At 39.6% G+C, this 14,078-nt stretch overlaps 1 protein-coding gene and 1 long non-coding RNA gene across 6 annotated transcripts in view; one reads left to right on the top strand and one right to left on the bottom strand.

Annotated features, from left to right (window-relative positions):
- The window catches only part of sardh (sarcosine dehydrogenase), a 28,492-nt gene extending 16,622 nt beyond the window's left edge, over positions 1-11,870 (top strand). For all 4 annotated transcript variants that reach the window (XM_078955798.1, XM_023961177.2, XM_023961176.2 and 1 more), the window contains exons 11-22: positions 174-264; positions 368-509; positions 1,681-1,764; positions 1,851-1,964; positions 2,895-3,033; positions 3,439-3,552; positions 3,788-3,935; positions 6,360-6,453; positions 9,821-9,983; positions 10,076-10,244; positions 10,382-10,517; positions 11,076-11,870. In XM_078955798.1, coding sequence (XP_078811924.1) covers positions 174-264; positions 368-509; positions 1,681-1,764; positions 1,851-1,964; positions 2,895-3,033; positions 3,439-3,552; positions 3,788-3,935; positions 6,360-6,453; positions 9,821-9,983; positions 10,076-10,244; positions 10,382-10,517; positions 11,076-11,204 — 1,523 coding nt within the window. In that variant the 3' untranslated portion in view covers positions 11,205-11,870. The remainder of the gene's footprint in view (positions 1-173; positions 265-367; positions 510-1,680; positions 1,765-1,850; positions 1,965-2,894; positions 3,034-3,438; positions 3,553-3,787; positions 3,936-6,359; positions 6,454-9,820; positions 9,984-10,075; positions 10,245-10,381; positions 10,518-11,075) is intronic.
- Positions 2,855-5,080, bottom strand: LOC110016079 (uncharacterized). 2 transcript variants are annotated; one of them, XR_002291354.2, is made up of 4 exons: positions 4,941-5,080; positions 3,802-3,895; positions 3,492-3,605; positions 2,855-3,046 (listed from the first exon to the last, which is right to left on the bottom strand). It is a non-coding gene; the product is annotated as an uncharacterized LOC110016079 (long non-coding RNA). The 2 variants fall into 2 exon arrangements; XR_002291355.3 differs by having other exon boundaries at positions 3,492-3,602.
- Positions 11,871-14,078: the final 2,208 nt, after the last annotated feature.

Below are 14,078 nucleotides of genomic sequence, written 5' to 3'. Positions count from 1 at the left end.
TGTGAAATAGAGCTGTCTCTCTGAATGTAGAGAATTTTCTCCTCTTTAATCTGACATAAAAATGATATGCTTACTTTTGGTTGCTCCATAAATGAGCTGAATGTTACTTTTAGGTGAAAGTGGGTTTAAAATGATGGATCGACGCTAACGGCAGTGTTTGCTTTGTGAGTCAGGTATGATGCTGGGAGGTGGATGCGGTAGAGAGCTCGCTCACTGGATCATACACGGCCGCCCTGAAAGGGACATGTATGGATATGACATCAGGTAAATCCACCAAGAGATGTGTTTTTAAAGAGGGGGAATTTCCGAAAAACTGTCTCAATCTTCTGACCATCATTGAGTCTTCATGTTCTTAATCTCCTCTCAGGCGTTTCCATCACTCACTCACAGACAATAACCGCTGGATCAGAGAGAGGAGCCATGAGTCGTACGCTAAAAACTACTCTGTGGCGTTTCCCTTTGATGAGCCGCTGGCAGGCAGAAATATGAGAAAGGACCCCTTCCATCAGGTACACCGCAGGTTTGACCTTCAGTGTGTTCGATCAGTCACAGGCAATAATAAGAAGGCATAAACATTTTTTTTAGGGGTTACATTAATGTCCTTGAAAGCTTTTTAACTTTCTCAAACTGCTCCCCTATAAAAGCAAAGACAGAGAAACATGTTTTCTGTCATTCTAATGCATTTTTGTTTTTTTTGGGCCTACACTAAAAAGAGCATTGTTGACTTAGTATTTGCCAGCAGCTACAGTCAGGAATGCAAAGCAGACCTGTATAGATAAAACAATGCAGCTTTTGCTGCCGGGTTTACTTCTCTCTTCGTGTCGTCTTCAAACTTTCCAGATTATATTGTCAGCAATATTGCCAGTTCATTCTTCATTCTAATGTTTCATGCGTATATAATATATTTTAATCCATGTTTTCCATACATGCATGCAAGCAAGAACACAACAAGATCATTTATAATATAATTATTTTAAGTCCAAGGTAATTTCAGAAAATGTATTGTCCGCTATTGTTTTGATCACAAAGTAGCACAGGAAAAATTAAAATAGGCTAGGTGTGAAGGTGGGGTGTAAAAACTATGAATAATTGTATTGATTTTCAAAATAAAATTCCACCATGTTTTTATGGTCTGTAGCTCGTTCCCTACCTATCCTTTTATTTTTTTTTCTATTTAAATATTGAAAGTTGAGGATGAAAAATGTGGTTATTTCAGAGCACGAAAAAGCAATCCCTCGCACATTTTCTCCACCTCAGTCGCACAGATCTTAAATATAGCTTCGTGTAGGAAGTTTTGGCAAGAGACAGCTTGATGCCGCTGGGGGGGTAAAGCTGCAGAACATACCTACAGTAGGAACTGTGGGCGACTGTCAGTTTTAACTGGGAGGATGGAGAGCCCCAAAATATTTCACCTAGACATTCTTCAAGAATGGAGAGGATTTTTGATGCAGTTCATGCCAAAAAAACTTTCTCATCTTTTTTTTGATTCCTGTTAGACAATTTTATCATTTAGTCCACTTTTGTGATTTTACTTTTCCACTTGTTAAAAAGCAGCACTAGTCTTTGTTTTGATGCTAGTATTTTGTTTAAACTTGTTCTCTTTTGTTATTTTAATAGTTGTGTCTTTATAACAGCAAAGGTTGTGGTGTTTTTTAATTTTTTAACATGTTTTTCCTGCAGATTCTGACGGAGCAGGGTTGTGTGTTCCAAGAACGACATGGCTGGGAGAGACCTGGATGGTTCAACAAAGATGGAGCTGCTCCAGTGAGATTGACACTTACAAGGCTTTTTATAAAAAGAAATTTGTGCTAAAAAGTAATCATTCTAACGTTTTCTTATGTTATTAAAAGGTTAAGGACTATGATTTTTATGGAGCTTATGGAAAAAGGAAGAATACATCTTACAAATACAGTGAACTCCTGGCCAAAGAATACACCTTTGACTTTCCTCCACATCACAATGTGGTAAGACTTCAAGGCCTGATGTGTACACCAGTCTGTTTACGCAATGACCATGAATATAATGTTGAAAATGTGTGGACAAACACATTTAAAGTAGTTTGTTATCACAGCATTCTCCCATCGGTGCAATTAAGTATTTTTTTCATCTTGCTTCCTTGTTGCTAAGCAACATTGGGTCAACTTCTTCAAAAAAATTTTGAATCATAAATAGATCCTCAGTTGGCAGAAATTTTGAATGGAAAATTTACTAATATTTAGACATAAGAAAAAAAATCCCACCATAAGAGACAATTTTGTAGGAAAAAAAAGTTTTATATACTGGTTTTCTACTCGCTCACTGTAAGAAAGCTACTGTCAGAGCTGTCAAATTCAGCTCTGTGGTAGCTGTACTCCCAAGTGCTCAAACATGAAGGCTTCTTAAAGGGGATGTGAGGCAGGGGGCCATAGCCACCCCCGTACTCTGTCAATCATCTAGGTAGAACCCTGTGGGCTTTAGGCAGAAACAGCCAGGTATTCATTTGATACTAAGTTTAATGGCATCTTTTGAAACGGTAATTCATCATATGACTTGCAAAATCAAGACAACTTCAACTTTTTATGTTTTATTTTTTTCTTTGGTGCACAGGATAATGATGGATCAGCTACAAACCATTTAGTACAGGGGTGGGCAATTCCAGGCCTCGAGGGCCGGTGTGTCTGCATGATTTCCAGATAGTCTTGCCCTACTCATGATTGATTACCTGGTTCAGGTGTGTCCAGCCAATAATCTTGCCCTACTCATGGCTGATTACCTGGTTCAGGTGTGTCCAGCCAATTAGAACATGCCAGAGCAGGGTATGCTGGAAAACATGCAGGAATGCGGCCCTCAGTGCCCACCTCTGATTTAGTATGTAGGACTCCTATTGAATATGTGCGATGTGTCTTTCCATGCAGATCAAGAGCGAGTGCCTCTCGTGCAGACACGGCGTGGCTGTCTTTGACATGTCCTACTTTGGGAAGTTCTATCTCACCGGACCAGATGCCAAGAAGGCAGCTGATTGGCTGTTCACAGCTGATGTCAACAAGAAGCCAGGTCAATTGGACAGCTGCTCGAAACACACACACACACACACACACACACACACACACACACACACACACACACACACACACACACACACACACACACACACAGAAAGATTGATGGAAAGAAGGAAGACAGGAAAATGCCATGGTGAAAGAGATGACGAAGGAAAACAGCTTGTGCCAATATTAGAATCTGAAAAATATCAGCTCTCAATTTAAGCATGTCAAGAAAGCCTGTGGTTTCTATTGTGTTTGAGATTTTTGCAGTGATTTTCAGTTTAATAATCTCAAAATGTGAGCTATAAGCAGAAGACTGACTACAAATGAGGGTTGATAATTCAAAATAAACAGCAATCAAAACATAAAAAATACTTGTGGTTTTTAATTGATGTGTGTATTCTGCTTTTTTCAGGCTCCACTGTGTACACCTGTATGTTGAATAAAAGAGGAGGAGCAGAGGCTGACCTGACAGTAAGCAGACTAGAGCCCAGTGCTGCTAACTTGCCCTTGGCTCCTGAATCCAATGGTGAGAAGCAGAGTGTGGTTCTTTTTTGATGCCACTTTATCTGAAAGCAGCTGCTAAGAAAATAAAATGAAAAGAGGGATTTTGAGCGCAGACAGATCAGAGGTCATTGATTGAATATTTTTCTTTGAGGCAGATGAGTAATGGTAAACGTGCTAGAATTTCACAGGTTTTTTTCTTTTTTAGCTTTTTTTTGTCTCTTTTTGTACTGTTTTCCTTAATCATCTTTTTTCTTAAGGTGATGGATATTACCTGGCCATTGGAGGTGGTGTTGCCGAGCACAACTGGAACCACATTCAAACGGTTCTTCAGGACCAGGGCTTCCGCTGCCAGCTGACAGACCTCTCTGAAGACATGGGGATGATCAGCATCCAGGGACCCAAAAGGTGGGAGGAGGAAAGGCGGGCAGAGTTTGGAGAAAATGGGCGAGTCAGGGGTGAACTGTGTCTATGAAACAAAGTTGAGCTAATAGAATTCAAGTTAAAAAGGAGAATCCAAATCAGGCTTTACCGTTTGTCTCAAATAGTAGATCTGGACCTTAATGCTTAACAAATAAACCTCATCAAAATGAGGATTAACAAATTTAAAAGATTTGTCAATCACAACCATCCATAAAATACTGAGACAGTCACCATGGTGCTACGTATGGTGTCATCACACCATGATTAAAAACTAGGATCTTGATGGACTCAATGGAAAAAGATGCAACAAGAGAAATTTACAGGTGTACAGAGATACAGAATATTGTCTCCTTAGACTTCAAGATACTTTAAAGGTTGATAAGTGACCCTTAAGGTACAGCAAAAGCAAATGAGGAGAGTTTACATAAAGAAAGAGAGGACTTCCAACAAGATTTGAGCCACAAAAAGGAGTTTCTGTTGCTCATCTCTTTTGCTCATTGGAATAACTGGCTAAAGTGGACCTAAAGGGTTTTAGATTCTATGTGGAAATCCGGATTTCGTATTCATTCTCATTATTCATTTAATTGGCTTTCTCTCATTGAAAACTTGCCCATGAACGAGAAAGTTTTAAATGCAAGATGTGTGTCTACTCACATTTACATAAACTTTTCATTAGAAGTGGTTGCTTGATTAGAAAAAACTGCTATCATTGTTCTTATTTAGTTGTTGACTGGCCCGTATGAAACATTCACGCAGATAATCGCCCATATGGTTTCGTAAAGGATTGTCGTATCTGGATAGATGTTTGTTAAACACAGCTCAACATCAGTTCAGCTCCAAAGGTCGCAGTCCCCCCAAAGTTCTCATGCATGCTTGAAAGTTTGTGTTTTGGTCCAAGCTTCCTTAGCCTTCCTCGAGCTCCCCACAGCTTTCTCTTTTCAATAACAAAACAACCCAGGCAACCAATACTTTCTTTTCTTTTCTGCTCACCTCCTCTCTTTTCCTCTCCTCCTGCCTCCTCACCTCTTGTCTTTGTTCTTCGTTCCTACCTCCAGCTAGGTTCACCCACTCTGCTCTGTGCGTGGGCTTTTTTTTCCCTCTGCTGTTCTCCCAGGTTTATTTTCTCCTCGTGTCCCGTCTTCAGTAGTCTTCTCTCCTATTACTCCTCTGGTGCACTTCCACTGATTCTTATTTACCTCCACTGTTTTAGTTTTTTTTGCTTACGTCAAGCTAGAAGCATCTGCGTCACTGCTAGCAGTAATCCTATTTAGTTCTATATTGTGACAGATACACATGTTGATTACAAATGGAGTTTCCTCATGCATGCAGAATGCAGTTAAATGATCTTGATATGTGGGAGGTTCTCTCTAATCATGTGGAGCATGTATGAGGAATGGCTGGAAATAGTTTTCCTCGTGTTTTGGTTTTTGTTTCATTACGACTCAAATTGATCCGTGTAGAGCTCATGGAGAGAGGAGATTACAGCATTTATGCAAATGTGTTTGACTTGTTTCTTCTCTCCGCTCGGCGTCTTGTTCAAATCCTCCAGTGAGCAAAGTTAGACTTGCAGTTTTTCTCCCAGACAGCTCAGCAGCATGTTCCAAAAGGTAAAATGAGCACTCAATCACAGGCTCTGTAATTATGAACCATCTGCGCAAATGGTTAAAAGATGCGAAATCTCATGTGAATTGCTCGTCCAAATCAACAGCTGAGATCCACGGCTAAGTGGCAACTCTGAGAAACAAATTGTTGGTTACAAGTGCCCCCTCTGCAAACATGACACACATCCATGAAGTCTCTCCAGCTCGCTAAATAAGGAGGACACAAACAGAATGTAAGCTCGAAGGAGAATGCAAGCAGCCCGTGTTTCTGAGCTCACATGTCTATAGCATGCGCTGGAATCTCGTTCTTCGCATATCAGCCCCTCCTCGCCCATACACATTTCTACATCTGTGACGCATCGATTGCTTTTCAGAAGAATACGACTCCCACACAAATATACAAACATAACCTGAGCCTGTCCCCAAATATCCCCAGCCCTGGCTTTGCCGCTCCGCTCATGCAAAAATATCCGGTCGAACAGGCTTCACACTGTTTTTTCTCCTTCCCACTCACAAACAGACCAGCGTGGAAGCAGAAAAGTATACTAAACATAGTTCTTATTTTTTTTCTGTTGACTCAACCTTATGTAATATTGATTCAGGAATATATGAGACTTTTTAGAAAAAGAACATTTGTCCTTTTTTTCTGTAATTCCTTCATACTTAGCAGAAAAACATATTTAGACGTGAAATATGAAGACCTGCTGGTAAACTCTGCATTGTCTTTTAGCAGTTGAAGTCAGTTTTTAAATGTTTGATCAAAAGCCAAACGTTTTCACTTTATCACCTTTTTTCTCCTCATTTGCAGCCGAGATGTACTACAGGAGGTTTTGGACACAGACCTGAGCAACGAAGCTTTTCCATTTTCTACTCACAAAGTTGTCACTGCAGCCGGACATCAGGTGAAAACAGCAGTGCCATGTCTGACATGAAAAGTTTCTTCCTTTCTTTTTCCCATCTTTCTTTAAATGTGAAACGGTGTTAAATAGAAGGGATCTTTTTGGTGCACAAGGAAAACTGATGTGCAGTATGTTGCATAGAAATACTGCCAATGGCAGAAGTGAACATTTGTGAGCAGCAGTATGGTTTCATGCCAAGAAAGAGAACTACAGATGCAATAGTTGCTTTACGGCTGTTGTTTTGTATTGTACGATGAAGTCTGGAGTGTCAAAAGTATTTTATAGCGGCGCGGGACATGTAGTGAATGCTGTAAGACAGTGGTGAGGTGTTGCTGTAGGGGTGACAGAGGAGTCACCTCTGAGCCCCGTCCTGTTTGCAGTGGTGATAAACAGGCTGACAGGTGAGGTTTCACAGGAATCCCCATGGGCTATGATGTTTGCAGACAATATTGTGATTTGCAGGGAACAGGTGGAGGACAAGCTAAAGAGGTGGTGGTTTGCCCTGAAAAGGAGAGGAATGATGGTTAGCCACCGTAAGATGGAATACGTCTGTGAATGACAGGTGGAAGAATGAGGTTACAGGGAGAAGAGAAAAAGAAGGTGGAGGATTTGAAGGATGTAGGGTCAACAGTCCAGAGTAATAGTGTGGAAAGACTGGTGCAGAATGGTTAGAATGGATGGAGAAAAGTGTCAGGTGTGTGATAAAGAGTTTCAGCTCAAATGAAAGGAAATCTGTGCTGAGACGAGCCATGTTGTTCGGCCTAGAGGCAGTGGCACCAAGGAAAAGACAGGAAGCAGAGCTGGAGGTAGCGGATATGAAGAAGCTGAGGTTCTCTTTGGGAGTGACCAGGATGGATAGGACCAGGAATGGCTACATCTGAGGAACAGCACATGTTAGATGTTTTGGAGATAAAGTCAGAGAGGCCAGACTGAGAGGTTTTGGACATGTCCAGAGGAGAGACAGTGAATCTATTGGTTGAAGGTTGCTGAGTCTAGAGCTGCCAGGCAAGAGGTCTAGAGGGAGACCAAAGAGGTGGTTTATGGATGCAGGGAACAAAGACATGAAGGTAGCTGGTGTTCGAGTAGAGGATGCAGAAGACGGGGTTAGATGAAGGAAGCTGATTCACTGTGGTGACACCTGAAGGGGAAAAGCTGAACGGAAAGAAAAGTATGACACATAGACATTTAATACATGGGATGGGTGATCTCTGGGCTTGTGGTGAATAGTAAATAAAGGAATTAAATCCAAAAAAGCATGAGAAATCAGAATATATTGGATTATTCTTGGTGTCCTTTTCCCTTTCCTAACATGGAAGATGAACTGAAGTCTAGAGACTCAGACTTGAGTTGCTCTAAGTCCAGAGTTTTGACTTGAGGCTTGAGGTCTGGGGGCTTGTAAATAATGTCCATAGATTCTTCTTAGTTTTTATTTTTTCAGCTCCAGGATATCACTTCCAGGTCTATAAATAAAAACTTTACTTTACAAAGCTTGCATTGCAAATGCAGAAACCCCACCTGCCTGTTATTATGTCCCCACTAGCAGTTTAAGGACGATTCGTGTTGATAAATATTCATTTTAAAATGTTAGACTTGACCCTTGCTTTGGACTTTGCAAAGAGTCAAAAACATCGCTGAGTTGGATTTGATGGTAAATATGCTCCTGCAGTGGAGGAACTGTAATATTTGGAACTTTTTATTTTCAGTCGAATTCTGGAACAGGAGGAGTTTTCATTTCGTCTACGCACATTGATCTGACCTTTGTCTGTTTGACCTTGTATGAGAAGAGCATGCTGTGCAGATGCATATAGTGACACATATCCTCGCTGTGGGTTGCTGCTGTGTGAATTAGGCAACATGCTGGCGACTGCATTAAGCAGCTTCTCTCTGCTCTACAGGAGTGTTTGTGCATGTGTGTGAGTGCTGCTTCTTTTGGTCTGGGTGACATTTTAATGGCTGCAGAATGAGCACCACATCATTGCTCATTAGTCGCTGCCTGTCTCTTTCTGTTTTCTAGTTTTTTTTTAATGCTGTTGATGTTTTTTCTGGTCGCTTCTCTGCTTTTTTACCTTTAAAATTTGCACGGTGCACTTGTTCATGGTTAGTTCAAGAAAGATTACTCTTTCCCCAGAGTCTTATGTGAAATATGTTGGGGCCCAGTACGTCCAGGTCAGATGGATGTGCTGCGTTAAACTCCTCCAGAGAAACTGGAGGAGTTTTCTCTCCACATTTTAGTCCTTTTAAATTCTCCAAGTCGGTTATCTGCTGAAATAAAGACAGAAAAGATGTCAGTTTTTAAACAAAGAAGGCAAACTGTTCTGGAAACATCAACTCTACTCTTCCTCACCTTTTCGATGCTTTCCTCTGAACTCAGTAGTGATCCTTCTGTTCAGATATCGACATATTTATTCCTGATTTGTTGGATTCAAGAAAAGACTCTTTGTGTTGGTTCCCCTAACTTAACCGTGATAAGTGATCCTTTGTCAGAAGACCAGACACATAGTCCCACTCCAGTCCTCTTTTGATCTATTTTAAAAGCATTCCCATTGATCTTTTAATTATTATTTTGTCGTTTTTAGCCAAAATAAAAAAACTGGCTTTTTATAGAACATAGTTGCTGCAGGGTGGCAGTAATTCATCAGAAACTCCCCTCTGAGTTTTGGGTGGAACTTCTGTAGCGGAGTAAGCACTCCCCCACGTCCCATAATCCACCTGTTTTCCCTCTCTCAGTATCTTACAGCCCAAACTTAACTTTACCATTGCAACAAAAAATGGCGAACAATATGGAAGCCGTCCAGCCGTACAGGTTTGAGCCAGATGCCATCTTAGATGAGGAAACCAAAGACGTACATGAATCTATTTGTCTACAAGTGGATGCATTAGAATGGAGGGGAGCAGGGAGCCTGAAGCTTTTTCAAACAGGATTTGTTTCGTCTGCTCTTGATTTACTATGATTTCAATGAAGAAATGCTCAGAAATGAATACATGTCCTCCATCATCAGAAAAATGCCACAAGAACATATTAAAACACCAAAAACACAATTTTTCATGGGAGGGGGTCTTTAAAATGACGTTCATCATCTGTGCAGATCAGTGTCACCAGAAAATGTGCCTTTTAGAACAGTTTCATCTTCACTGTTTTCAAGGAGTGTTTACTATTTTTTTTTCTCCAATATTTACCTAGTCTGTGTCACAATGAATATAAATCCATCATGCCTCCATTGTTTTTCATAAATCAAACTCTGGACTCTAGTTTGTCCCTATTGTTGTTCATACTGGTAATACTTACCACATTTAAATGAGGACAGAAATGTGTGGCACTTTTTGGGTGTACTTCATGCATGGTTAGTCTCCGCCTCCATGTGTCCTCCAGGTGCGAGCGATGCGTCTGTCATTTGTCGGGGAGCTGGGCTGGGAGCTGCACATTCCCAAAAACTCCTGTATTCCAGTGTACCAAGCTGTCATGGCCGCTGGTGCCAAACACGACATCATCAACTCAGGCTACAGAGCCATCGACTCTCTGAGCATAGAGAAAGGTCAAATAGAAATAATAATTAAATAAAAGTTGCTATTTAAAGTTGGTTTCAAAGTAAATTGGTTGGCATTCTTGCTTTTATGTATCTTTTAGGATATAGACACTGGCACGCCGACCTACGCCCTGATGACACACCCTTGGAGGCGGGGCTCGCCTTCACATGCAAGCTGAAGAGCTCCATCCCATTCCAGGGCAGAGATAGACTAGAGAAGCAAAAGAAGGAGGGGCTTAGGAGGCGCATCGTCTGCTTCACCGTTAATGAGTCAGTACAACCTCTATCATAAGACTGCGTTTACAACATATACATCTCTATATAAATATACTATATAGTACATATGCATTATTCCATTTCTGTTTAAATTTTGTTTTATCTTTTATTTTATTTTTTCCACCTCTCAGGACAGTACCAATGTTTGGTCTGGAGGCCATTTTCCGTAATGGTGTTCCTGTCGGTCACCTGCGGCGATCTGACTTTGGCTTTTACATCAATAAAACTCTCGGTTATGGGTACATTCGAAACCCAGATGGAGGAGTGGTAAGAGTCTTTAATGCAACTTCACCATGCCTATTAACAGTGTGAGATTTTAACCAGCAACTTTTATGAGGATTTCTAAAAATATTGTCAGAAATAAAGAAAATGCTAACCTGAAATGCTTACCAGATTTGGCTAAAACTGAACCGTTTAGAATTTCAGGAAAATGTAGTTGACTGAATGGACGTTTTTATTACTTTGAATAATACTCATGCATCATTTATTTTTACGATGATGTTCAAAATTTAATACATACCTTGTTTACTTTTGGTGGCTTACTTTTGGTTAATCATTTGAAACATCGGTGAAATGTCATCGGAATGCTTTGGAAATCAATTGATTAAATCAGATTTAGTTGGGATTAAATGATTACATTGCCAGATTTGAGGCCCTGTAAGGAAACCTCATATACAGTAGATACATATTGGTACGTAACAGGCCGACTTGATAAGACTGTATCCTGATGTTTGTCTGCTGGATTAACCGAAGTTGCCTTCATTGTCTGGCTGAGGATTTATTGTTGTTTTTTTGCTAATCTCCTGTTCTCTTATTTTGTTTTAGGTGAGTGCAGAATTTATTAAAAGTGGCGAGTTCACCTTGGAAAGGATGGGAGTGACGTACAAGGCAGAAGCCCACCTCAAATCTCCGTTTGACCCAGAGAACAAACGTGTCAGAGGCATTTATGATTGACAGACGCTCAGGAAGCAGCTTTGTTTACTTTTATCCTCTGAAACAACAGGATCATTGTTTTTTTGGGGGGCTTATTTTGAAGATGAGATTTACTTGGTTATAAACCATTTGGGCACCTGGGCAAACACAAAGAGTGCAATGTTTGCATCAGAGTTGCTGGATCAATCCCTATTGCACAAGCAAATGCCTATAATCCAGTTTAATCCTGTTTTAGCTGAAGTAATGATCTGGAAAACTCTTTGATCTTGTCTAACATTAAATAACTCAGACGTTATCCAGGAATGGTAAATAACACATTGTGGGACAGTTTTCTAAATCTGTCCAACTTACATTCGTGGGACTTTTTTAATTCCACTAAACTCTAAATGTCTTAGCTTTTACCAGCAATGTGACACTTTAATGTACTTATGACTCGTAAGTGTTTTGTTTTTAGTATTCTTTCCTCTTAAAAAGTTGGAAAACATGGCTGCATAAAGATTTTTTTAATTCAGGACAACTTTTAGCAGTTGTTAGCAAAGTTAACAACTTCGTCATTAATCATTTATCAACATTTGCAACATTGTCTCCATGGAAAAGGTTTACAGTACAGTGTTTGCACAAAACATAATGTGAATAAGTGAACAATTCTAAATGTGAAATAAAGGATGTCTAATTTTTCAGCTTTGATTTCTGAGGTTGTGTGGTTGGTTTTACTCCTACTTTGTTTAAAAGTAAAAATTCATTCAAAAAAATAATTTTTAATATGACTGTAACAAAAAACAGTTCATTATTAACATTTAGACTTTTGATAGAATTCTTGACATTATGTCGATGTTTAGACAAAGCACAGACAGAACTTGTTTTTTTTTTGCTATTAAACATTGTGGTTCGTTTTGAATGTTTAATATTGTTGATCACACAGTAGTGCGTTTCAGTTCAAAATGTTTTTGATGTTTAAAGCTCTTTAAAGTTTTCTTTTTTTCTTTCAAATATTTAACACCAGAGTGGTTAGCAGTTTAAAGTGGCTAGAATGACCTTTTCTTGATATTCATTAAAGAAGAGTGCTTTGTTTCCTCTGACGAGTAATTTTGATTTGATCATAAATCCACTAATTGCTACAAAGAAAATAAAGGTAAATGTGTTTCATTTTTTTTACTTTTGGTAAGGAGTTATCCAATAATCACTATTTAAACTTTATTTTTCCAGTAAAGGATTATTTTTATCAGTGTCACATGGCACGGACAGTCAGTGACATTAACCATTTAAGGACAAACAACCCTTTTTTGTGTTTGATGTCGGTTATTCAATTGTGATTAGCAATATCTTTATGTAACAAATATATTTACATGTATGTAACTGGTATATCCCAATAACAGAAAAAACACACTGGATCTTCATTATCGAAAGCATTGTTTAATTTAGAGGAGATCAGAAGCAGCAGGGAGCATCATCACTCCCTGATACCGGCATGACTTGCTCAGTGGAGCTTATGCAGGCAGCTTTAAGCAGCAGCACAACCTCGAAATGCAGTTTAAAATAAGAAAGTAATGAGGTTCTGGGTATGTCATGACATTGAATAGTCCATGCAGGCGCTGCTTTGCTTTGCAGCAATGATTGTGTTTACATGAGCCTCGATCCACTCTCAGAAACCTTCATGTTAGTCATGTTTTCCATCTTTGCATGTGTTAACTCTCCCAGTTCACAATAAACAATAATTCATCCCACATTAAGTGATGAGCAGCCAAAGGCATGGCTCCATAAAGGGGCATTTGTGTGCATCACTCCCACTGGCTGCTTTGATGTTCCATGCTGCATGTTGAACACAAAGTGTTTACTAATGTGGAGGGATTCATTGATTCTGCCAAGAAAGCTATTAATCATTGAAACGGGGCTTCACAGGAGTAACGTAAGTTAAAAGCAGGATTTAGACAGGAAATGGAAACACGGTGATAAAACTCTGCCTCCATGGCGCTTTCACCCGGTACTGTAGGGCAATTTCTTCCAGTTAAGTGATTGTTGCAAAAGGCTTGAATTAAAAAAAAACATGTTAAGCTAATTTTACTGTGCATAGAGGGGAGTTTAAAATGTTGAGATCACTAGCTTTTTTAAAAATTCTGATCAGTCCACTTACTGTTAATCCAGAGATGCGTCTTGAAAAGCATTAATGAATACATTTATTTGCTCAGTGTTTTTGTCATGTATGGAAACCAAACAAAAAAAATAACTTCTTTTTGTAACGGTTAAGCTAAGGTCACACCGGGTGATGTGATGCATGTCTACGTGTTTAGCCCATGATGTTCACGCTGAGCAACCAGGGGGGGGCTTCTTCTTTTTATTACTGTTTACTAGCGCTTGTCTCCACCTACAGTTGGAAGAGGCACGACGCGAAGGTGTTTTCTTTCACAGCTCTAATCCGATAAATAAGAGACTTGGTGTGATATAACTCTGACCGGGCGCAAATTGCAATTATTGATCCTCCTCCCTGATGAACTTTTAAACGGTTAGTACTTCCGTGAAAGAAAAGGAACGCCATTCATACGTCACTTCCAAATCTGAGACCCTGATTGGTCAGTTTGACCTGGTTTAACTTTCAATGTGCAATCAGAGGCTGCGAGTTTAATACTTAAAGGCAAAAAAAAAAACAGTCGTAGAAACTTGCATGGCTACACTTGAACGCAAGACTTTTGAAGGCGGCAATCCAAAACGTGCATAGGATTTTCCTCAGAAGGTGTGTTGTTGAGGGCCTTGTGAATGTAGCTTTAGGCCTCACATACTGTTAAACAGTTGCCAGCAAACATGTTTTATTTATGTTTTTCCCTCAAATAAGGTTTAATTTTGCTTTTTGTTTCATAATAGTTCCCTTTCTCAAAAAAAAATTGCTCTAATGAAATCAGA

This window comes from Oryzias latipes, chromosome 12 (assembly GCF_053564925.1).
Source record: "Oryzias latipes strain Hd-rR chromosome 12, Olatipes_Hd-rR_3.1".
NCBI classification, from domain to species: domain Eukaryota; kingdom Metazoa; phylum Chordata; class Actinopteri; order Beloniformes; family Adrianichthyidae; genus Oryzias; species Oryzias latipes.
Note: the sequence above shows the minus strand (reverse complement) of the source record. Positions and strands in the feature narration are given on the sequence as shown.